The sequence below is a fragment of the Myxocyprinus asiaticus genome, chromosome 4 (genome assembly GCF_019703515.2).
Source record: "Myxocyprinus asiaticus isolate MX2 ecotype Aquarium Trade chromosome 4, UBuf_Myxa_2, whole genome shotgun sequence".
In the NCBI taxonomy this organism is placed as follows: Eukaryota; Metazoa; Chordata; class Actinopteri; order Cypriniformes; family Catostomidae; genus Myxocyprinus; species Myxocyprinus asiaticus.
The window spans coordinates 15,702,583-15,725,954 of NC_059347.1; the positions used below are offsets into that span (position 1 = coordinate 15,702,583).

Consider the following 23,372-nt stretch of genomic DNA (forward strand, 5'->3'; position numbering starts at 1 on the left):
TTGTTTTTTCTCAGAATCTATGCAGTGTGTAGATGCTGTTTTGGGGCACAGCATAACGTGGCATGAACAAGTACAACTATCTAGATGAGCGATAGACATTGACATTGTCCTCTGAAACTTGCTTTTTAGTTTAGATCGGGGACGCGTGGCTGACTGGGGCGTTTCCTGGAGCTGTTTGGAACCTGACTTCAGGTTTCTCATGGTTGGCCTGGCCGGCTGGATCAAGTTCAGTGGATTGCAGGCTGCGGACCTTGTGATTTCTAAAGAACAATGCAGCATGGACAAATTGGCCAAACAATTTTGTTCATTTTAATATTCGTCCTGTCCAACGATCAAACAAACTTCAATCCCGGCGAGTATCCTTCTACATCTCCGGATAATTATATACCGGTAATTGTGTGTTGGAAAAATGGGACATCAAACGGGATGTACACTCATGTTTTCTCATCTGAGATACATTACCTGAGTTTGCATATGCTGAATTATGTGTTTGTGGACCTTCCGATTTATGTTTTAATTAAGGCTGTGTAACGCTGGGTTCTTGGAGAGGAAGAGGAAGAGAGGAGATGCAGGAGTAGATACTTTGTGTCTCGTTTCGAAAGCTGCGTGCTAGGTAGGATGCGTCCTTTGAAGGCTGCAGTATACCGAGCGTCCTCCTTTAAACAAATCTCGTTTAAACGAGACGGCCTTCATAGGACAAAATGAAACGGAACGTAACATGGTTGCTATGACAGCACGCCACTCTTTAACAAGCGCGAGCGCTTTGAGTGAGAAGGTAACAAAGTCCCTTTAGATGGGAATGTATGAGGTCAACTTTAGGAGAGTTATAAAGATGTAAAGAGAAAAGAAAATAGATTTTACAGGTGTACTTTTAGTCTAATACTTTATTTTAATTATATATTACATATTATATACACTGCACCCATCTACTGAGGTACTTCAACTTGGGAATTAATATTACTTGCATTTGAACATCATATTTACGGCAAATTGGTGTTATTTTTTATTTTATTTTTTTTAGACATTTCCGTTGAAGCAAAGAATTGTGGGTTGTGAGTGCCCACGAAGGATACACATCATGCATCCTTCGAATTCCAGTGAAAGAAGGTCGCATTCGAAGGCTGCATTCGAAGTGTCCTACTCGCTTTTCTGAAACGAGACGTGTGCGGCTGAGAAATGCGACCTCCGGAGGACGCAGCCTTCCAAATGTGACACAGCCTTTAAGTCTTTTAATAATAAACGCTGGAGTGGAACAAATGCTGGAGTGGAACAAAACAGTAAAGCTAAACATAACACATTGTAACACTTCAAGGACTGACAATGGATGAACAAAACAGGAGGGTATTAATACAAAAGAAACTAATGTGGGAATGGAATACAGGTGAGGATAATAAGAAACAGATGGAATTGATGAGGGCATGGAAACATGGGAGATGTAGTACAGAGGAAAACTTCAAAATAAGAGTCCTTGAAGAATGTGAGGGAGACAGACTGTGACATTACCCCCCCCCTTTAAAGGCTGACTCCTGGCACCCAAAGACAGATGAGGAGGGTAGGATGATGCAGAAGGTGAAGAAGGATCCAAGGAGGACGATCTGGGGGGCAGCTTCAGGGCTGGGAATGGATCTGGAGGCCTGGGGAGCGGCTTCAGGGCTGGGAATGGATCTGGAGGCCTGGGAGGTGGCCACAGGGCAAGGAATGGGTCAGGAGGCCTGAGAGGCGGCCACAGGGCAAGGACTGGGTCAGGAGGCCGAACCGCTGGAGGAGGAGACTCTGGGGAAGCAGGCGGAGCCGTAGAAGAGTCTGAGGGCAGAGCCGTGGTAGTCTGAGGGCGGAGCTAGGAGAGGCTCGACGAAGGCAGGCAGAGCCATGGAAGGCTCTAAGGGCGGAGCCGTGAGAGGCGGAGACATGGAAGGTGGAGCCAGGGGCGTTGGAGCCATGGAAGGCGGAGCCAAGGGAGGTGGAGCCAAGGGAGGCTCGAGGGGTAGAGCCATGGAAGGTGGAGCCGTTAGAGGCTCGAGGGGCGGAACTGGGGATCTTAGTGCCCGTAGCGTAGCTGAAGGCTCAAAGGACCATGGTGGAGCCGGGGGCTCGGAGGACCGAGGCAGCACCGAAGGCTTGGAGGACCGAGGCGGAGCTGGGGGATCTGAGGACAGAAGCGGAGCCGTTGGAACTGAGGACTGAGGTGGAGCCGTAGGGAAGGAGGTCCCCGGTGAAGCTGGATGCTCGGAGTGACGAAGCGTAGCTGGAGGATCGGAGATCCGATGCGGAGCCAGGTAACCGACTGACCAAGGCGGAGCTGGAGGGACGAGGGACCCTGGAGAAGCTGATTGGCTGGAGGACCACGGTGGAGCCAAAGGGACATAGAGCTGAGGAGGGACAGAGGGAACGAAGGGCGAAGGCGGAGTCCAGGGGTCGGAGGGTTTGAGGTTCCCCTTGACCATGGTTTCACAGGGAGCGAAGGTCGAGCCGGTGACGTGGGAGGAGCTGGCTGACCAGGAGGAGGAGCAAATGTCGTGAGTGGAGCCAGCGGAGGAGGAAGGGACAGGGCACTGGACGGAACAAGGGTGTCCGTTATGCTGGCTGGAACCAGCGGAGGATGAAGGGTAGTTAGGGTGGGAACTAGGGCGGTGAGCAAGTCCAGGTCATTTAACATAGCGAGAGCTGACTCGGGGGCAGTCAAGGCAACAGGCATTGGCACTGGGATGGTCGAGGCTATAGCCAAAACCCACAATGTGAGGGGAGAAACCTGGGAGAGGAGTAACCGTGGTAATGGAAGATAGAGAGTGGTGATGGGTGTTCAGTGTGGCAAGGATATAATCCGCAACGGAGAGATTCTCCGCCTCCGGAAGCGCTGTTGTTTGGTGAAAGTTTAAACCCATACTGTAAATGGACTTGAGGAACATATGGTGGTTGTTGCAGTGAGTTGGAAGAACTTTGTGGAATATTTCAAGAGGGGAAGATCCTGCCTGAACAGTTCCATGAAAACCCCTGTTAGTTCCATGCTCAAAGATGTGCTCGTTGAGGTCTGGCTTTCTATGAGAGGAGGATTAGTGGGATCGCTGGAGTAGAGGAGGACGTTTGGAAGAGCAGGTAAGTGAATCAGTATTCTTTGTAGGTCAGACCTTCTGTAACGCTTGGTTCTTGGAGAGGAAGAGGAAGAGATGAGACACAGGAGTAGATACTTTAAGTCTTTTAATAATAACGCTGGAGTGGAACAAAACAATAAAGCTAAACATAACACATCGTAACACTTCTAGGACTGACAATGGATGAACAAAACAGGAGGGTATTAATACAAAAGGAACTAATGAGGGAATGGAATACAGGTGAGGATAATAAGAAACAGATGGAAGTGATGAGGGCAGTGAAACATGGGAGATGTAGTCTGGAGGAAAACTTCAAAATATGAGTCCTTGAAGAACGTGAGGGAGACAGACTGTGACAGACTGACAATTATACCATCATAAATTGTCCTCTTAACCATACAATACCTGTGAATAAGGATTCACCTGTTAAATCAGTTATGCGAAGAGGCATGATAATACGTTTGTTATTGATATCTGGGAACATATGACCAAATCCCAGTCCCCAAAACATTACCACTTCTTTCCCTACTCCTGCAGATTTTAAGTCTAGATCTGGTTTAGGTTTTATTCATCTCAATGTACGAATTTTGCTTCCTAAAATGGATATGGTGCGTATATGGGCAAAACATTCTGATACAGATGTTTTAGTCATTTCTGAGTCTTGGCTTAATAATTTGGTCAAGACATTAATTTTGATGGTTATAATGTATTTAAGACTGATCGGCCAAAAAGTAGGTGGGATAGCAGTTTATATATAAAAAAATAGATATGACGTTAATTTGTTATCCAAATTGATCTCTAAACAATTTAAACTTCTTGCACTTAATGTAGTTTTCTCTAAGAATTTAAAACTTACTATTGTACCTCCGTCAGCAACTAGTGATGCTTTTTCATCTTTAATGCGTCTTTTGTCATCACTAAACTTTAAGGAACTCATTTTAATTGGTGATTTTAACTAGAACTGGCTGCAGCCATTGTATGCTGAAATTAAATTATTCTGTGACACCTAATATTTTGCAATTAGTAGATACACCTACTAGACTAACTTAAAAAACCCTGAAAAATTATCACTTATTTATCTTATTTCAACAAATGCTCCACATATGTATTCAATAGCGTCTGTTTATGCACATGATATTAGTGACCATTGTGCTGTCGCTACAGTTAGAAATGCAAAGTTACCCAAAATAAAACCTTGTATTATCTTGAGACGATGCATGTCCCAATTTATTGAACAAGGCTTTTTACACTATCTTGCTCAGTTTGATTGGGAGAAGACATTTCTGATCCCAGATGATGAGTGTGCCTGGAAATATTTTTATAATGGGTTTACTACCATTATCAATAAGTATGCTCCTTTCAAAAAATATAGTTAAAGGTCGGGACAATCCCTGGTTCTCATCCACATTTTCTAATTTGCTTGGGCCATGTTGTGATGTTGCATGGGCCATGGCTAGGCGTTCTGATCTTCAATCTGATTGGCTCTATTTTAGACAATTACGAAATAAATGTACAGTAGCGATTAGAAGAGCTAAAGCTGAATATTTTCTGACTGAAACTACATTGAATTTAAATAAACCTTATTTAAACTAAAAATATTGATTCCTTATCTGGCACTAAAAAGACTATGATTTTAATGACAGAACACCGTGTGAACGGAACATCGCTCATCTGCGCATTTACAGATCATCAAGGGTGTTCCTCAGGGTTCTGTTCTGGGACAACAGCTTTTTACTATTTATATTAATTGCCTTGATTTTGATATTATAAATTCTAGTTTTCATTTCTATGCCGATGACACTGTAATTTATTGTAGTGCTCCCACTATACATCAAGCTGTGTCAACTACAGTCCGCGTTTGATGCTGTGCAACAAAGGCTTTATAGCTTAAAACTTCTATTAAATGCTGATAAAACTAAAGCCATGTTTTTCTCTAACTCAAAGAAATGAACAACAAATCTAGCATCTCTTTGCACTTTGCAGGGTAGTATGATAGAGTATGTGATATGAATATCTATTTCAGAGTCCTGTTTTTCATTTGATGCAAAAAAGAAACTTGTTTCTGCTACTTTTCTGCCTGTGCTTGATTATAGAGATGTTTTGTATAAATCTGCACCCTCCTATCTTTTACGTTCCTTAGACATTATTTATCATGGTGCACTTAGATTTATAACAATTTGTAACTTTACTACTCATCATTGTAAATTGTATAATAGGTTAACTTGGCACTCATTGTCCACACATAGACTTAAGCATTGGTATCTTTTCATCTATAAATCTATTTTGGGCTTTTTGCCATTAAATCTCTGTTCTCTTACCCAACAGAAAATTGCTGTGATGTATTTGTTACACTCTCAGAATTTTTACACCCTTTCTGTTCCATTTGTTTGCTTTTCGGTATGCTGCCCCCTGTGATTGGAGCACTCTACAAAATAATTTAAAGATACAAAGTCTGGTGTCAATGTGAACTTTTAAATTTCTTATTCGAGAATTTGAGAAAGATGTATTAATTTGCAAATGTTTTTATATATTATTTTTAACTTTTTTGAGAATGTATTTTGTATTATGTTATTTAAGACTGTAAACATCTGCGGCTGCCTGTCTTGGCCAGGACACTTCTGTAAAAGAGATTTTTAATGTTAGTAAACAAAGGAAAATAATAAATAAATCACATTTGCCGAACAGCCCAGTAGGTGGCGATGGCATGAGGGTGAATAAATGATGAGTGAATTTTCAATTTCAGGTAAGCTGTCTCTTTAAGGGGCAGCTTATGTTGATAATCCCAAACATATGACATATTAAAGCCTCGAAAGTAACCCTTTCCAATGTATTCTTCCAGTTACAAATCCCTCCGCCACATTTCTACCTGTCATACAATCAGCTTTTAGTGCCTGTCATGGTTTGATATGCGCATGTAAAACTCATTAAAAAATCTCTCATACACTCATTTATGTGGTTAAAAAAAAAAAAAAAAAAAACACTCATACACTCATAAAAAAAAACCCACTTATGCTTATAAAAAAAAGATGTCTAATGTCTATCTTGGCTAATCATTTTCTAATACAGTTGAAAGTTTGGATTGCAGCACTTTTCGTGTTAATGTCTCCTTCCTCAATTTGTAAGTTGCTTTGGATATTATCCTCTGCTAAATGAATAAATGGAAATAGAAATGTACAAATGCTCACCCCTCATTTCATTGAGCAAATGCTCACCACAAGACTGTTAAGTGCTGTTTAAGTTGCTCAAATACAGATTTGAACAGTAATAATGTTTCGAAATGTATGCTAGAAAGAACTATATTCACATTGAGGATGGAGAATCCATGTCCTGATCTCTCAAAAGGAAATGAACACAAGTTCGGACCTCTGAGAAGAACCAAACAGGACAGCTGTACAAAAGATGTACAAAAAAAAAACATTTTAACCAATGTTTATAACAAAAAATAGAATGAATTGTGGTAAGATACAAGTTTTACATTACTTTTTCCACCCTAATCCCAATACCCCAGACTTACCCAAACAATAGTCCTAGCCCATGCCAAGTACAGTATGAAAACCAAACTTGTTCCCTGTGGTGTGCTAGTTTCCCCCCTACAATAAACCAGCATCCACTAAAACCCATATAGACCCTTAGTCTTAGCCCTTATTATGTAGTAGTATTTTACTGTGGGTTTATATGAACACTCAACCACTGTGGTATGTATATTTAATTGATTTCAAAAAATTTTAATTGGGTTCCCATGGTCAAGGAAAGCCTGGTATGGAAGACCATGGGAAATATCGGAGTTTAAAAAGGTTTCTCAGGTCTCAAAAAATTATAAAAGTAATGGTATTTTCTTCAGTGAATATCCATTTTTCTAGTTATGCTCAGCTCTGAAATATTTAATGTGATGTCCGATTTTTGAGTTCTTTTGATTCGGTTCTTTTCAATGAATCGGTCAAACGTGTTCTCATACCTGTCAGAATCGAAATAAATCAAAATCCTTATTCAGTTATCACAAACAACTGACAAGGTTATAATAAAGTCAGGGAAATTAATTTGTCAAGTATGGGAACCCTGCTTTAAACAAAATGTATTTATAATGCATTTATTGTAATTAAAGGTGCACTCAGTAATTTTTTCCTCATTAAAAAGTTTTACCCCTAAAGAAATGAATAGTAATTTTAAAACCTATGTATAAAATCATGAGCATTCACATGAGATGAAGACCCCAGTCATATCAGTAACCTTATAAAAGCCATTTTATTCTACATGGAGAGGGTCCCCTCATGGAGGCGGCCATGTTAAGATCACATGACCAGCCAAATACTAATCCCTTAAAGGGATAGTTCACCCAAAAATGAAAATTGTCTTACTCAACCCACTGGCATCTCAGATGTGTATGACTTTCTTCCTTCTGCAAAGCACAAATTATGATTTTTAGAAAAATATTTCAGCTCTGTAGGTCCTCACAATGTAAGTGAATGGGTGCCAAAATTTTGAAACTCCAAAATCCACAAAAAGGGAGCTTAAAAGTAATCCATAAGATTCCAATGGTTAAATCCATGTGTTCAGACACGATATGATAGGCGTAGGTGAGAAACAGATCAATATATAAGTCCGTTTTTACCATAAATACTCCTCCCTGCCCAGTAGGGGGCGATATGCATGAAGACTGAATCACCAAATCAGAAGAAGGAGAATTTGAAAGTGAAGGAAAAAGGACTTAAATATTGATCTGTTTCTCACCCACACCTATCATATCGCTTCTAAAGATATAGCTTAAACCACCAGAGTCGTCTGGAGTACTTTAATGTTGCCTTTATGTGGATTTCGGAGTTTCAAAATGTTGGCACCTATTCACTTGCATTATGTGAACCTACAGAGCTGAAATATTCTTCTAAAAATCTTCCATTTGTGTTCAGCAGAAGAAAGTAAGTCATATACATCTGGGATGGCATGAGGGTGAGTTAATGATGAGAGAATTTTCATTTTTGGGTGAACTAACCCTTTAATCTCATTAACCACACTGTTATTGGACACTTTCACTCAAGTATTGACTTAATCATGACTGACTGTGAATAATGAATTTCTACAATGGCATCAGTACCTGAAAACTGTTGCGTTTGAATTATGCTGCATCCACAACACTAGATGTCAGTGTAAGTCCAAGACGACATACGTAAACAATTACTGAGTGCACCTTTAAATACTTTTTGTAAATGTTTTCATTCTTAAATATTTTAATAATAATAATTTAAAGCTGAAACAATATTTTCACATTTATTTTATTTATTAATATTTTAAAATAATTTATTTGCAATTATATGCATATTTGATTTCAAGAATTTATTAAACCAATATTTTACTGCAGAGTTTAAGACTTCAACTTGTATAACCTTTTTTACATATATAATTCTTACAAGAGTCAGCAGGTTGAAACCTGGTGTTGTTGAAGTGTTCATATCGACTCACAGTTTGAGCATTTTGACTCGTAATTAATGACACTCAATTTGTTATGTTGAAGTTTGCATTAAACACATGGTCACTGGAGTAAAGCAAAGGTGAGTTGAATCATCAAAACATCTCCAGCAAAGTGTGTAGAATACACATGTTCTTGATCAAATCATACACATTGAAATATTACCCATGCACTACACGGTTGCTGATGTTTCTGTTTGTTTTTCTGCAGAAGATCTGGCACCAAAGTCTACACCGCAAGGGCTCAAGAGAGCTGTTGAAGGTAAAACTCAATTTTTAAAGATCACTCAAGGTTGTCTTCTTAGATTATGGGCTGTTGGTGTGATTATTGTTCGTTTCCCCAGAAGACATCGGAGAGATGATCCTTCAGCTGAGAAAGCAAGCGGAGAGTCTGTTCAGCTCTAAGTACAGTGAGTCAATGACTTACTCGCCATACAATTTACAGTCAACAGTAGCAAAGACCTGCAAATCTGTCAGTTAAATGTATTCAACTGATCAGAAGTAATGTACAGATTTCATAACAGTTTGTCATATTGAGTCATATTCTCACTCTTCTTTCTCTCTCTCTTGTTCTAGGTGAGGCTCTTGGCCTGCCTGAGCCTGCTAAAGTGCCATACTCCAAGTTCCAGATGTATCCAGATGATCTGCATGTCACAGGGTTACCAGAAGGGATGACATTTCGAAGACCGAACTGTTTTGGGGCGGCAAAACTCAGGAGGATTCTTGCTGCCAGTAGTCAGATTAAGTTTGTCATAAAGAGGTGGGTAAATTACAAGCATGTTCCGGTTATTTACCATTTAACCTCTTCAACTCTGCCGGGTCCGTGGGCGGGGTCAGAAGTGTTTAATAAGGTTATGATTACAAAATAAAAGTGTCTGGATATACAAGTCAGTCATGTGTGGTGCAATTTGAAAGCTTAGAATCTGAACTTTTCATAGAATACCATCCCTTTTGCATTTATTCATAACAAGTTAAGACCTGAAAACCTCCATGTCGCAAATGAGTGCCACCTTTTGGTAATGATGTAGAAATATAAATATTAGGGCTGTTAATCGATTAACATTTTTAATTGAATCAATTACATGACATGCCGATTAATCAAATTAATTGCAATTAATCGTATACATCATTTGCTGAGAAAGGCCCCCAAGTAAAGATAATTCAGATAAATAATGCCAATTAATTCAAATATTTGTAAATGTTAATATATAGGGCCTATAATAAATATGTAATACGGATTGAAATTCAGATACAAATTTAATACAAATTTAAAATAAATTTCATCATTGTGGCAGATGAATAAAGCATTTAATAAGACTAAAGAAAACGTGGCTATGTATTGAACTCAGTATATTGTATGTTTTATTTTCATATCATTGAACAAGCCTACAGGTGACAGCAATCTGTTTTGCATTGAGTTCTTCAATGTGTCCATTTCTCACAGTACTCGTTCTTGCGTTCCGTCTGTGCTATATTTAATTGTCGCTCTATGTACATGTGTGTGCTTCAGACACGTTTGGATCGTCTCACTGGTATTCACTGTCATAAACACCACATTTTTAGGACACTGTGTCAAGGTCACTTGCATTGTTTAGAGGAGGAGGGCTGAAATGAAATCATAAAAGTCTTAAATTCTGTTTTGATGAAGAAAGAAACTCTACATCTTGGATAGCCTGAGGGTGAGTAAATTATCAGCAAATTTTTATTTTTGGATGAACTATTCCTTGAATTCTATACTTTCATCTGGCTCAAAGGGAGGCTGAGAAAGCACATTCAGGACCACGGACAGATCCCATGACGGAACCAGTGGTTTTGACACCCTGTTCATACGTCTTGCGTCCCTCATAAACCTGCAAACAAGCAGGTGTTGACCCGAGTCAATTCCCACATGACAAGCCTTTATGGCAGCGAGATAAACCTTAAAGGTAGAAAAGGTCCTGCTTTTATCTAAAAGTTCCTGCTGAAAACACAAAACATCTGCCACTGAACATAAAATTTAACAGTGTGTCTGTGTGCACACCACTGCTCAAACAGCCCATTTCCGATCATTGTCTGTTTATGTATGCAACTGTTGTGGTGTTGTCTGATCTGACTAGGACATTGTGGACTTTAAGGAACTGTACAAAGTGCTTCAATGCTAGAAACACTGTCAGTAACTCCAGAAAGTTTGTGCCATGGGCAAAACCCCATTCTCTATTCTGCCTTCGCACACCGTGCCCCAACCTGTGAGTGACGCGTCTGTCGTCACCACTTTCCTTAGAGAAACTGCCCCCAAAGGGGTTCCCCCATGAAGGAAAGCAGGGATTCTCCAGTGACGGAGAACGAGCATCCCATCTGATGTTACTCTTACTCTGCAATTAAAGTGACGGCGAGGACACAATTGCTGCGCTGCAATCCAATGCTGAAACTCCCTCATTCGCAATAGTCCCAAAGGAATGACTGACACCGTTGAGGCCATCAGGCGTAGACACAACCTGAATGAGACTTTTCTGAAAAAGGGACAAACATCCGCGAATCGAGCCGATGCGTTGCTCTAACAGAAATCCTTGATACTGATCGGAGTTCAATCTGAGACCCAGATAAATTATTTCCTGTGGGGGCATCAGACAGCTCTTTGTCTCATTTATTTTGAATTCCGGATTCGCTAAATGAGACTTTCTCGTATCTATCTCTGCTTGCTGCCGCAACATCTAGATAAGCAGACACCTGAGACCCATTAACCTCAGCGGCGTTAGCGCTGCCTTCACACACTTGCTGAAGACTCTTGGTGCCAATGAAAGTCCGAAAGGCACTGTCAAAAATGTTTAAGCTATTCCCTAATAGGCAAATCTTAGGAATTTTCTGTGTGATGGGTAGATGCCCACATGAAAATATGCATCCTTCAGATCGACTGATGTAAACCAGTCTCTGGGATGAATAAACTGAATGTTTTGAGCACGAGCATTTTGAACTTGAACCTTCTAAGGTATTTGTTGAGGTTTCGCAAATCCAGAATGGGATGGAGACCTCCTCCTCTCTTGGACTGCTGTCCTCCAGCAGCACAATCCTTATTAGTCTTTTGCTCAGCAAATTGGCTATTTTCTCCTCTAAAATCCGAGCTGACTCCCCCTCTGCTGTTGACATTAACACACTGTTGAACAGAGGTGGTTTTACAGGGAATTGCAGCCGATAACCCTGTTTTATTGTAGATAAAACCCAGGGATCAACTGCGCATGCGCGCCAACTTTCTGCGTGAACGGAGAGGGGCCCGCTGAAGCTCTTGCTCACTGATGGCGCTGCAGCGCCATCTAGCGGCAGAGCTGGGGATTGCAACTGAGTTCGGTATTATTTTGTGATTTTATTTTCACACACTGCTGTGCCCTTGGAGCACTGCCTGGATGCACAAAGGAAATTTTTATTTTTGTCACACTTTTTTGTGCAAACTTTATTCCTCTCTCTTTTCTGACCCCATGGGTGGAGAGGGGAGATGCAAACTGAGAGGAACTGGGGGAACGGGTGCCAACACTCCAATTAAATAATTTGTGTATGAAACATTTAATACAAAACTTATGGTTTAATACAAAACTTCCTTGTCCTCTTTGCTGGAGGGGTGGAAAACAAACTCACTTCTTGAGGGAGGAGTGGAACAGAGACTCTGCGAGTGCTGTTCACCAAATCCATGTCCCGAACCAGAACACTAGTTAGGTCGCCCATCTCTTCTTGTTCCCCTGAGGGTTAGACGGACGATGTTTGGCCACCGCAAAAGAAGTATTGTTTCTTGGCTGAGGTTGTTTCGGCTGTGCCCTGCCCTGACTGCTGGGGCGGTGGGGGAGGCCTGGTCTGGGTTCTGAAACCAGATTGTCCACCTCTAAAATGGGTTGTGAACACAGAACATGATGACTGTGGGCGGCGAGCAGTGAATTTTCGGGGATGGCAGATCTCGAACACTTCCCCATCTTTTTTCCTCAAATCACACTGCTGCCACATTGTGGACACCGTAGCCCTGAAAAGTATTTTCGGATCCACTAGGGCATTGAGGAAATCTGTCTTCTCCCTCTCAGTCAGGCCAGACAGATTGTGCCAAATAGCCCGTTCACCCACAATGTCAAGACCCATGCTGTGGCCACAGCTTTGGACAGCCCATCTTGACGTACGCAGGTTGAGATCTGCAATAACGCAGATCTATTCCCCCAACTCCGCATCTGGCGCCCCCGCATCAATTTGTCAGTCCATCTCCTCCATCAACTTGGTCTGATATGCTGTGAGGAGCGAGGTGGCGTTAAGAGCCTTTACAGCTAAGGCTGAAGATCAGTAGATCTTTTGGTAAATGGAGGCTGACAATCTCGCTGTCCGTCCTGGCAATGAAGCGGGAGCAGACGGAAAAAACCGCCCGACAGTCGGGTTGAAGGTGATTCGCCACCGACGCCTCTACTGGAGGGGGGCTGGATATCCCCAGATCCTCCATTTCCTGCACATCCAGCATAGAGAAACCTTTAACAGGCACTCTGTGCGAAAAAGGCTTGTCCCAAAACAACGCACGCTGGGACGGCTGGAATAAATTGCTTTACTGGAGCAGCATGAGACCGCAGCCATTTGCCGTCGTACAGATCCCTCTCTGTACACTGGCCAGCCTGCTGTGACGGCCAGTCCATGGAGAGTTTGGCTGCCACCCTCCTACACATCTCATTAAGGTCCAGCTCTCCTTGGCAGGAGAGGGGCACGCGTCCATCGCGCTACCCGGCCAGGAAGGAAGAAGAGCGGGGAGAATAGTATTGTCTTCATCCTCCTCGCCATCGTCCTCCAAAAGACGATCATCAGCGTCATCCTCCTCCTCTTCCCTGTCCCCCGCCAAAGGGGCCAATTCAAAGAGGGGAGGAAGATCGGGGGAGACTTCGTCCATGAGATCGCCCCAGCTGCGCTGTCCTTGCAGCTGGGGTGGGGGGACTTTCTCTGCTGGCAGTGGAGAAAAATAGAGATCCTCATTATTCGACGTTGTGACCCGCACCCTCCTTTCCAAAAATCTCCATACCAAACGGGAACAATACAGGCAACACATGGGATTAGCGAGTGTGGCCTGTGCATGCTTGACCTCCCAGACAGGCGATACATAGTGAGTGGGAATCCTTCGGCGAGATCATAGATCCACAAGCGCACGGACGGTAGGGATACTTCCCTTTCACTCCGCCACTCGGTAAGCTTGCAGTTGCCATGACAGAACCTGTACTCAAGAACACAGACACAGTTCACCACAACGTGCCACTTGATTCTGTGTTAATCCTCTTGCCATAGAGATAGAAACTATAACAGCTTGAAACTCCGCAGAAAAATGCAAACCCGCCTCGACGCACTGGTTCACGCCACCCGGAGAAAACAATATAAATACAGCAGAAAATATATTCACTTTGACAGTGAATATATTTGCATAAAGAACAGCCACGTTCTGTGACGTACTTGACAGCTCGCCTGATGAACTGTTAAGCTACCACTTACAAGTCCTGCTGAGGATAGCTTCGAGAATGAAGTAGGCACCTATGAAAGTAGTTTATATTAGGAGGTAGGACTCCCTCATCACTGCTGTGATTGGTCTGTCAATTGACAGACTGGGTGTTATTGGTGCTTCCAGGATTGGCCACACCTGAGGCATTACCCATAGTGAGATACCGAATGAAGAGAACCAGAATTACATTTGTGTAAACATAAACAGAATTATTTATGAATTATTGGAATTTTTTATTTATGTGGAGCGCTTTTTCTAAAATGAGACCAGTTGTTTGCAATTAGTATCACATAACCAGAAATTCATCCACCTAGAAAAGTAGTTCCACTTCAAAAGTTTTTACAGCTCAATTACATCACTTTTTTTTTTTTGTACTGAAGAATTCATATAAGTATAACAAATATTTGTAAGTAACAAATATACGAGCTGTACATTTCTGCTTTTAAACCCTCTGACCCATTTGTCTGTTTGTGGCTTCCATTGTAACTGCATTAATGCAGATGTTTTTTTTTTAATGTTGAGAATGGTTTGGACAAAAACATGGAAGAGATTTATCGATTGTTGTAAGTTGACAATTGCCCAGAATATTCCTTTAAGCTCTTTTGTCATATAGAACATGTTAAAAGATCTTAACATTCATACATAATCAAAACCATTGACAGAATGTCAAAAAGCTGCTTGTCTGATTACTGACATAAAAACATGTGATAATGGCAAAAAGGGAAACACTGGAGATGATGTACCTTTTTTTTTTTTTTTTTTTTTTTTTTAGGCCAGAATTGTTAACGGAACAGGTCAAACATGAGGCTCTTTCTAAATCAACCTCTGATTCAGGTGAACTTGCGTAGTTTTCTGCCATTTTCTTTACGGATCAGAATGATATTTATGTTAATTCTAATTCTTTTATTTTTAACCCTAACCCTAACATAATGCTCTTTTGATTAAATGTTCAGTAGAGGCTGACTCCAAAGACCAATCAGATGACCCTGGCCCAGCCTCCAAGAGACCAGGATTCTCAGGTTACACCCTGATAAAGTTATCAGGCGTTGTACACATTACAATTGCATTCTGAATAAATTCAACACTGAGTCAAGCCATGTGCCACACAACTATGATGCTAGTACGTTTTCAAATCCCTCCTTTCCTTTCCTGATCCGCTGTGACTAAACCGTTGGCTTTTCCACCATTCTTCTGCCCGCAGACACTTTAGAGGCCAAGCTCTCCCGTATCGACTTGGCGAACACACTGCGCGAGCAGGTCCAAGACCTGTTCAACAGGAAATACGGCGAGGCACTGGGCATTAAGTATCCTGTGCAAGTGCCTTACAAGAGGATCAAGAGTAACCCTGGCTCAGTGATTATCGAGGGCTTGCCCCCTGGCATCCCCTTCAGGAAGCCCTGCACCTTCGGCTCACAGAATCTGGAGAGGATATTAGCTGTGGCAGACAAGATCTCTTTTAGCATTACAAGGTGGAACACTACTAAACTTCTAAGCTTCTAACTTCTTTACCCTTTTGAGTAAGGAAAAATAGTGAAGGTTAATATTTCTGTGATTTACAGTGGCCCCAAAGGTATTTGTATACTTTTGGACACTTTAGACACACTTAAAAATGTTTGAATTTCATTGCATTAAGGTGTCCTTACACAGCCGAGTTAAACCTGCTCCGTGCCTGCTTTAAAATTCTGTTTAAGGATGCAAAAGCAAGACTAAATTATGCCTGCTCTGACCCACCTCAGCCCCTAGTATCAAAGGAAGTTCTGATGCTGCTTTGGTTCTGTGTACATAAAATGCAGCCTTAAACTTTGTTATTGTCATGATAGAGCATATATTCCATAATTTAGTTTCATATTTAAAAGTATAGCTTCATATTTTCATTCATTTCATATTTCTGTATTCATAATTCTATATTTTAAATATTCATCTCATAACATTATTAATTGTAACTTTGTGTAACATTTGTAACTCCTGTATCAATGCATTTATGCCTGCTCTGAGCAACATTAAGGGGATATTCCACCCAAAAATGTCAATCATAATTTACTCACCCTCATGCCATTTACTCACCCTCATGCCATTTACTCACCCTCATGCCAGATGTGTATGACTTTCTTTCTTCTGCAGAACACAATCAAAGATTTTTAGAAGAATATCTCAGCTCTGTAGGTCCATACAATGCAAGTGAATAGTGACTAGACCTTTGTAGCTCCAAAAATCAAATAAAGTCAGCATAAAAGTAATCCATAAAACTCCAGTGGTTAAATCCATGTCTTCAGAAGCAATATGATACATTTGGGTAAGAAACAGAACAATATTTAAGTCCTTTTTTACTCTAAATCTCCACTTTCAGATGTGAATGGGAAACTAAACAGGCACCACATGTGACTTTCTGATATAAAAGTGAAAGTGGAGATTTAGAGTAAAAAAGGACTTAAATATTGTTCTGTTTCTCACCCACACCTATTATATTGCTTTAGTAGACATTGATTTAACCACTGGAGTCTTATGGATTACTTTTATGTTTTCTTTGTGATTTTTGGAGCAACAAAAGTCTGATCACCATTCACTTGCATTCCCTTTTAAAAACTGAGAGTTCACTGCAAACTTGCCGCAAATTTGCCACTGATCATTTTCACATGCAAATGAGCAAACATTGTTGCCAAGGGTTTGCCAGAGGTTCACCACTACCGGTGAAGAGCTTCAAACTTGTGGCAAACATTTGCGGTGATTCACACACTCATTTGCATGTGAAAATAATGAGCGGCAAATTTACAGCAAGATTGTGGCTAGTTTCGATTTTCTGTAAGGGTTGTATGGACCTACAGAGCTGAGATATTCTTCTAAAAATCTTTGTTTGTGTTCTGCTGAAGAAAGAAAGTTATACACATCTGGGATGGCATGAGGGTGAGAAAATGATGAGAGACTTTTCATTTTTGGGTGAACTATCCCTTTAAACAGTCTGCGTAAATACAACTAAATGCCACTTCAGATGCAGCTTTGTGACACCTTTGTCGTATAAATATAGCTGATAAATATCCCAAATATGTCATTTTAAACCCTCAAATTTTAAAATCAAATTTCTTTTTGTTACATGTTTTGCTATAGTGGGTTTGCGTTATATTTCTTTAAAGTAAATGTCAGTTAGTTTGTTTTATTAGGTGACGCAAGGTCATTCTTACGTCTTTAAGTGTGATTTAAGTGTCCAAATACTTTTTGCCTCAGCTGCATATTAGATTTATATAAGACATCTGAGATGATCTGGTGATGATGAAGGGTGAGGAAAAACGTAGTCTTTCTGTCTTTACAGGCCTTTCCAAGGGCTAATTCCCAAGCCAGGTATGCATTTGAATCTCACAGCATCTTTTGCTTTCAATTGTCTGTTTTGAGTGAATTTCTCATGGAAGTAAGTTGTGTGTCCAAATTAAAATATTTCACATTTTCTAGCACCACGAAGAATAACCGTAATGAAGAAAGGTTACACCTCGATAAGTGGTAAGAATGAGGCATCATTTAGTATGTAGATGAGGTGTTGTAGTAATTTGTAACGGTACATCAGAGTTTTCAAACAGTGATCCGGGGGGCCACAAGGGGGTGCAAGTGGGTCTGCGGAAAATAAAGTGAAAAAAATAAAACTTGTTGGAAATCATGAGATTAATCCGATTTTAACCGATAAGTTTTTAACTAAGAAATTATTTTTAAAAATCTGCATATACTGTAGGTTTGTGATGAAAAAAATATTTCTTAAACTTTTAGCTATCATTTTTGGCTTGCTCGCTGGGGATTGGATGGCCTTATTCACGCTAGCGCCATCTTCGTTTTTTAATGGGAATGACAACAAGGTAGTGAGGGATAGACTTAAAATATCTTCAGTGGACTGTACCTCAGTTTAAAGTGTTTTTGGATTGTTCTACGGACAAAACATTGATAAAATATTTGTCCAAGAACATTCAGTATACTAAGAACTCCAGACAACATGAGTTGTGGAAAATCAGATGTGGTTTAGGAGCATTATACCGTTCGTGCCATTGAAGAGACTGTAAGTCTATCCCTCAGAGCCTTGATGTCATACCCATTAAAAATCAAAGATGGTGCTAGCGTGAATAAAGGTCTATACTATTTATTGGGAACACGTTATACAAATACACTTGAATTAAATTGAAAGTTTCTCTTCAGGTTTATACAAACATTAATAGTGGAAATATGATGATAAGAAAAAAGATACACTGCAAACTTAATACAAAATAAATATTTCTAGAGAAAATATTTCTGGTTTTAGTACAATGGTAATATAAAAGCCAATCATTTTTATAAATAAAAATATAAAGCTGACTTTTCCCTCGCAAGGGTATCATCATATTTGGGGTCTTTGGCATCGTTAAGTTTAAGAACCCCTGTGGTATACGAACAATTATCCATATTCTGTTCACTTACAAAGTTGTGATGCAACAAAACTAGAAACCTGCCATTAAAATCAAGGGAGATGTTTACACTGCAAGTGTCTGATGAATCTTCAGTTGATGAACACTTTATTTTTAAGTTATTTACCCATTTAACTGTTCCTGATGTATAGACCTACAGCTAATTGAGCCGTGATGTTTGTTTAAAGCTTAGCAAAAAAGATAGTTTTAATTTGGAGTCTTGTCAGTAAACATGGCACATATCCTCTCACTGTTCAACAGAAGAAGATGAGATCAACCAAATGGGAGAGAAGGTGATATTAAGAGAACAAGTTAAAGAACTCTTCAATAAGAAATATGGTAAGTTGTTAGTGTAATTCCTGATATATTCCTCTACACAAAGATTGATGTTTGTAATAGTCTCCAATGGTTTATTTGCAAATTTCTTGTGTTAAGGTGAAGCTCTGGGTCTGGACCGCTCAGTCCTTGTCCCGTACAAGTTAATCCGTGCCAATCCAGGCTCATTAGATGTGTCTGGACTTCCAGATGACATCTCCTTCAGAAATCCTAATACTTATGACATAGTTCGGTTGGAAAAAATCCTGCAGGTCCATGATAAAGTCATCTTCAATATCAAAACCCCACTACAGTAAGTGCTCAGAAATGGATTGTTATGAGTAGTGATTGTTATGTGGACAAGCAATGCTAACTCGGATGAGAGACCCTCTTGTAGTATAATGTATACTGTATATCTAAGTTTGGTTTGATATAAAGGATCTAATTTTTCTTGTTTTCTTTTAGGCCTTTTACAGAATTGTGTAGTCAATCTTGTAATACAGGTAAGATCCATTTCTTTGTCTTTAACTTATTTCAGTTTCCAAAGGAAGTAATTTTATCATTTTCCTGGTTCTTTCACAGAGGGGAAAGAAGCGTCCACCAATCGACGCAAGCGCAAACGGGTGCTTGACAACAGTCGAGCGCCTGTGCCCACTGGAGCAGACTCGCCGCTATCAACCAATCAGATACCTGTCATGGTATGCCAATGAATTACATAAGGGTTGATCTCTAATTCCACTTTTATTTTTAACTCTTAGAGTCACCATTAAGTGGCAATCGAAAACCATTAATTCTGTAATGTGACATATTTCAGAGTGAAACTGAATATTTAATGAAAAGTATTGGAAATGTATGGCAGGACTTGATTTTATCCATCGGATATTGATTGGATCGTGAAAAGTTACAGAGCTGTTACCAGGACAGAGTCTGACCTGAATGCAAATTTGCTGGCAATGTACAAACCCAATCCTAAAAAAGTTGGGACAGTTTAGAAAATGCTAATAAAAACAAAAAGGAGTAATTTGTCAATTCTATTCACCATGTGCTATATTGCAAACACTACAACACATTATTTGATGTTTTACATTGTGATTTTTTTTTTTTTTTTCTTTTTTAAATATACATGCATTTTAAATTAGATGATTGCAACATGCCAAACAAAAAAGCTGAGACAGGTGCATTTTAGGACTAATAACAATCTGACAAGTTGAAATAACAAGGTGATGTGAAACAGGAGATGTTAAACAGGTAAAGTAAATGCGTTATAGTGGATAAGTAGCCATCAGAAAAAGTGTAGTCCTTCAAGAGCAAGGATTGGTCGATGCCAATTTGCTAACAGATGCGTCAGCAAATAAACCAGCACTTTGAGAACAATGTTCCCCAAAGATAAATGTGTAGGATTTTGGGCATTTCACCCTCTACAGTGCTCAATATAGTTAAAAGATTCAAGGAATTCGGTCAAATCTCAGTGCATAAAGGGCAAGAAGAAAACCACTTCTGAATGTGCGTGATCTCTGATCCCTCAGACATCACTGTCTTAAAAACCATCATGCGTCTGTAATGAATATCATGACATGGGCTCGGGGATACTTTGGTAAAACTTTGTCAGTCAACACCATTTCACAGCTGCATCCACAGATGAAAGTTAAGACTCAACACTCATCAACAGTTGTCGTGTTCCCCGGGCCAAAGAGGAAAAGGACCATCCAAGCTGTTATCAGCATCAGGCCCAAAAGCCAGTGAAGTCATGGTTTGGGGGGGGTGTCAGTGCCCATGGCATGGGTAGCAATAACATCTTCGAGGGCACCATTAATGCAGAAAGATATGTAAAAATTTTGGAGCAACATATGCTGCCATCCAGACGGCATCTTTTCTAGGGGCGTCCCTGCGTTTTCCACATACTGCCCGGATTACAAGTGGATGGCTGCATAAGCAGAGAGTGCGGATGCTAGATTGGCCTGCCTGCAGTCCTGACCTGTCTCCAATTGAAAATGTGTGGTACATTATGAAGTCCACAGTACGGCAATGAAGGCCCCGAACAATTGTGGAGCTTAAAACCTGCATAATGGATGAATGGGGGAAAATTCTGGTTGATAAAATGAAAAAACTTGTGTCTTCAGTGCCCAAATGCTTAATAAGTGTTATTGGAAGAAATGATGTTACACAGTGGTAAACACTCGACTGTCCCAATTTTTTGGAGCGTGTTGCAGTCGTCTGATTTGAAATTAGTCTATATTTAAAAAATAAATAAATAAATGCACAAGGTAAAATGTGAAATAATGAGTTTTTTTTTAGTGCTTTCAATATAGCCCAGGGTGAATAGAATTTACAAATCACTCCTTTTAATTTTTATTGTAATTTTTCATACTGCCCCAACCTTTTTTGGAATTGGGGTTGTATGTAACATCAAATAGCTTGCCATTCATCAGTCGAAAAGCATAGTTTCAGAGTTGGAGCAGTTTATTACATTTTGATGAACGTGAAATATGATCATGCTAATTTGGATGCAGTATTACAAAAGTCACTTTCTTTAATTCTCCTTTTTTGCAGCAATGGCCCATGTACATGGTGGACTATAGTGGAGTGAATGTTCAAGTTCCTGGCAAAGTCAAATACTAGTGATCTGTCTGATGCCATATTGAGGACTTGCAACATTATGGGACCTTTTTTTAAACCTGACATTACTGAATGCTAAATTCTGCTTAAACCTCCAGTGTCATGGCTGATCCTGCAACCCACATGTGGGTCACATATGGAGACACTTGTGTATGCTGGCAGATCTTAGAGAGTGTGAACTGTAGGATGCAGTTGTTTCCGAATGAAGTGCTAATGATGGAGAAAGCTAGCACTAAATAAGACATTCTGCCAGATCTTTATAACTTAAATAGGTTGTTTGGAGTGGCCATCATTTGCAGATCAGATAAACTGTATTGCTTTGCCACCAGGATTTCTCTTAGGAGGTGCTGGACACAATCGTGGTTAATTAACCATCTTAAAAAGAGCAGTAGGAATGGAATTTGGGATTTGACTTGTCCCAAATACGACTGGTTGCTCTTAGGGTTCACAGCCTTTTTTGGTGCCAAGAGCTCGTACATGCATACTGCATACGACTCCTGTATTTAACTAGGTCTCACGCCTTGCAAATGTTTGTACTGCTATTTATTTATTTATTTAAATAATAATAAAAAAAACTTGCATATGCAGGAAATGTAAACTACCACATTCGGTATGCAGCATAAAATACTGAATGACACGACTAATGACGCTAAAAACAACTAGCTACTGTATGTATTCATAGAGAAACTTTTGCTTCAGGTTTGAGTATCTCAAGTTGGAATATCCTAACATGATAGCACTAACTTATATTCCATTGAGAGATGTTTTGTATTATTTTAGCTTCCTAACTTACCCTTAAGTTCATTAAACATAAAGGCATAAAGTGAGAAATTTCAAGGAGAAAACATCTTGAATGTATTGGTTGTAAAGGAAAGAATGCTATAATGTAATTCTGTAATGTCTGTCTCTGGAATCACCAGTATTTATATGCTGTACCTTAATGCCATTTAGGCCTTTCGAATAAAATGTGTTGCCTTGCGTTTATTGATTTACTTGTGTGATTGTGCTTGATGTTTTAGAGATTTGATGTTATGTAATGTGTATTTTAAAATGCTTATATTATTTAATATTACATATTATATTTAATATTATATTTTGTTCCTCATATGTCAGTTGTTTAATATGCTCTTGTGTAATCAATGATACACAGTGACAGTGTAGAATGTGTAATACATACATAAGGGACTATCATTAGCGCCATCTGCTGGAATAATATGTTGTGCAAGGACCACAGCCCAAGCAATATTAGCAGGGAAAACATTAATGGAATACTTCACGAAAAAATGAAAGTTCTCCAATCATTTACTCACCCTCATGCCATCCAAGATTTATATTACTTTCTTTAGCTGAAAACAAAGTATCTAAGCTCTGTTGGTCCATACAATGCTAGTGAATTTTGGTCAAAACTTTAAAACGATCTCCAGAGGCAATATTTAACTCCTCTTTTTTTTTTTGTTGCTATAAATTCTCCTCGCTTTCCAGTAGGTGGCGATATGCAGGAAGGATGTGAATCGTCAAAGACAAAAGAAGAATGCAGTAGTAAAAGTGAAAGTGGACATTTATAGAAAAAAGGACATCATATCACTTCTGAAGACATTGATTTAACCAATGGAGTCATATTGATTACTTTGATGCTGCCTTTCTGTGGTTTTTGGAGCTTCAAATTTCTGGTCACCATTCACTTACATTGTATGGACCCGAAGAGCTGGGATATTCTTCTAAAAATCTTTATTTGTGTTCTGCAGAAGAAAGAAAGGCATACACATCTGGGATGGCATGAGGGTGAGTAAATGATGAGAGAATTTTCATTTTTGGGTGAACTATTTATTTTGTTATCCTTGAATTTGACCGTGTTATGCCTGTTATGACAATTAATGTCAAATAATGAATGATAAATATTTTACTCATACTTTTATTCATTTATTATTTTTCAGAAAGTCCCAAGCTTCACACAGAAGCAAACAATGCTACAATGTTGTTTGTAATACTTGATAAATAATT

At 39.7% G+C, this 23,372-nt stretch overlaps 1 protein-coding gene across 7 annotated transcripts in view; it reads left to right on the forward strand.

Moving 5' to 3' along the window:
• LOC127439841 (general transcription factor II-I repeat domain-containing protein 1-like) overlaps positions 1 to 22,359 on the forward strand; it is a 51,835-nt gene extending 29,476 nt beyond the window's left edge. For 3 of the 7 annotated variants that reach the window (XM_051696080.1, XM_051696085.1, XM_051696084.1), the window contains 13 exons: positions 8,761 to 8,811; positions 8,894 to 8,959; positions 9,126 to 9,309; positions 14,798 to 14,859; positions 14,979 to 15,044; positions 15,227 to 15,494; positions 17,330 to 17,358; positions 17,467 to 17,514; positions 18,702 to 18,779; positions 18,876 to 19,068; positions 19,221 to 19,258; positions 19,338 to 19,453; positions 21,306 to 22,359. In XM_051696080.1, coding sequence (XP_051552040.1) covers positions 8,761 to 8,811; positions 8,894 to 8,959; positions 9,126 to 9,309; positions 14,798 to 14,859; positions 14,979 to 15,044; positions 15,227 to 15,494; positions 17,330 to 17,358; positions 17,467 to 17,514; positions 18,702 to 18,779; positions 18,876 to 19,068; positions 19,221 to 19,258; positions 19,338 to 19,453; positions 21,306 to 21,374 — 1,268 coding nt within the window. In that variant the 3' untranslated portion in view covers positions 21,375 to 22,359. The remainder of the gene's footprint in view (positions 1 to 8,760; positions 8,812 to 8,893; positions 8,960 to 9,125; positions 9,310 to 14,797; positions 14,860 to 14,978; positions 15,045 to 15,226; positions 15,495 to 17,329; positions 17,359 to 17,466; positions 17,515 to 18,701; positions 18,780 to 18,875; positions 19,069 to 19,220; positions 19,259 to 19,337; positions 19,454 to 21,305) is intronic. The other 4 variants (XM_051696081.1, XM_051696086.1, XM_051696082.1 and 1 more) reach the window with 3 other exon arrangements.
• Positions 22,360 to 23,372: the final 1,013 nt, after the last annotated feature.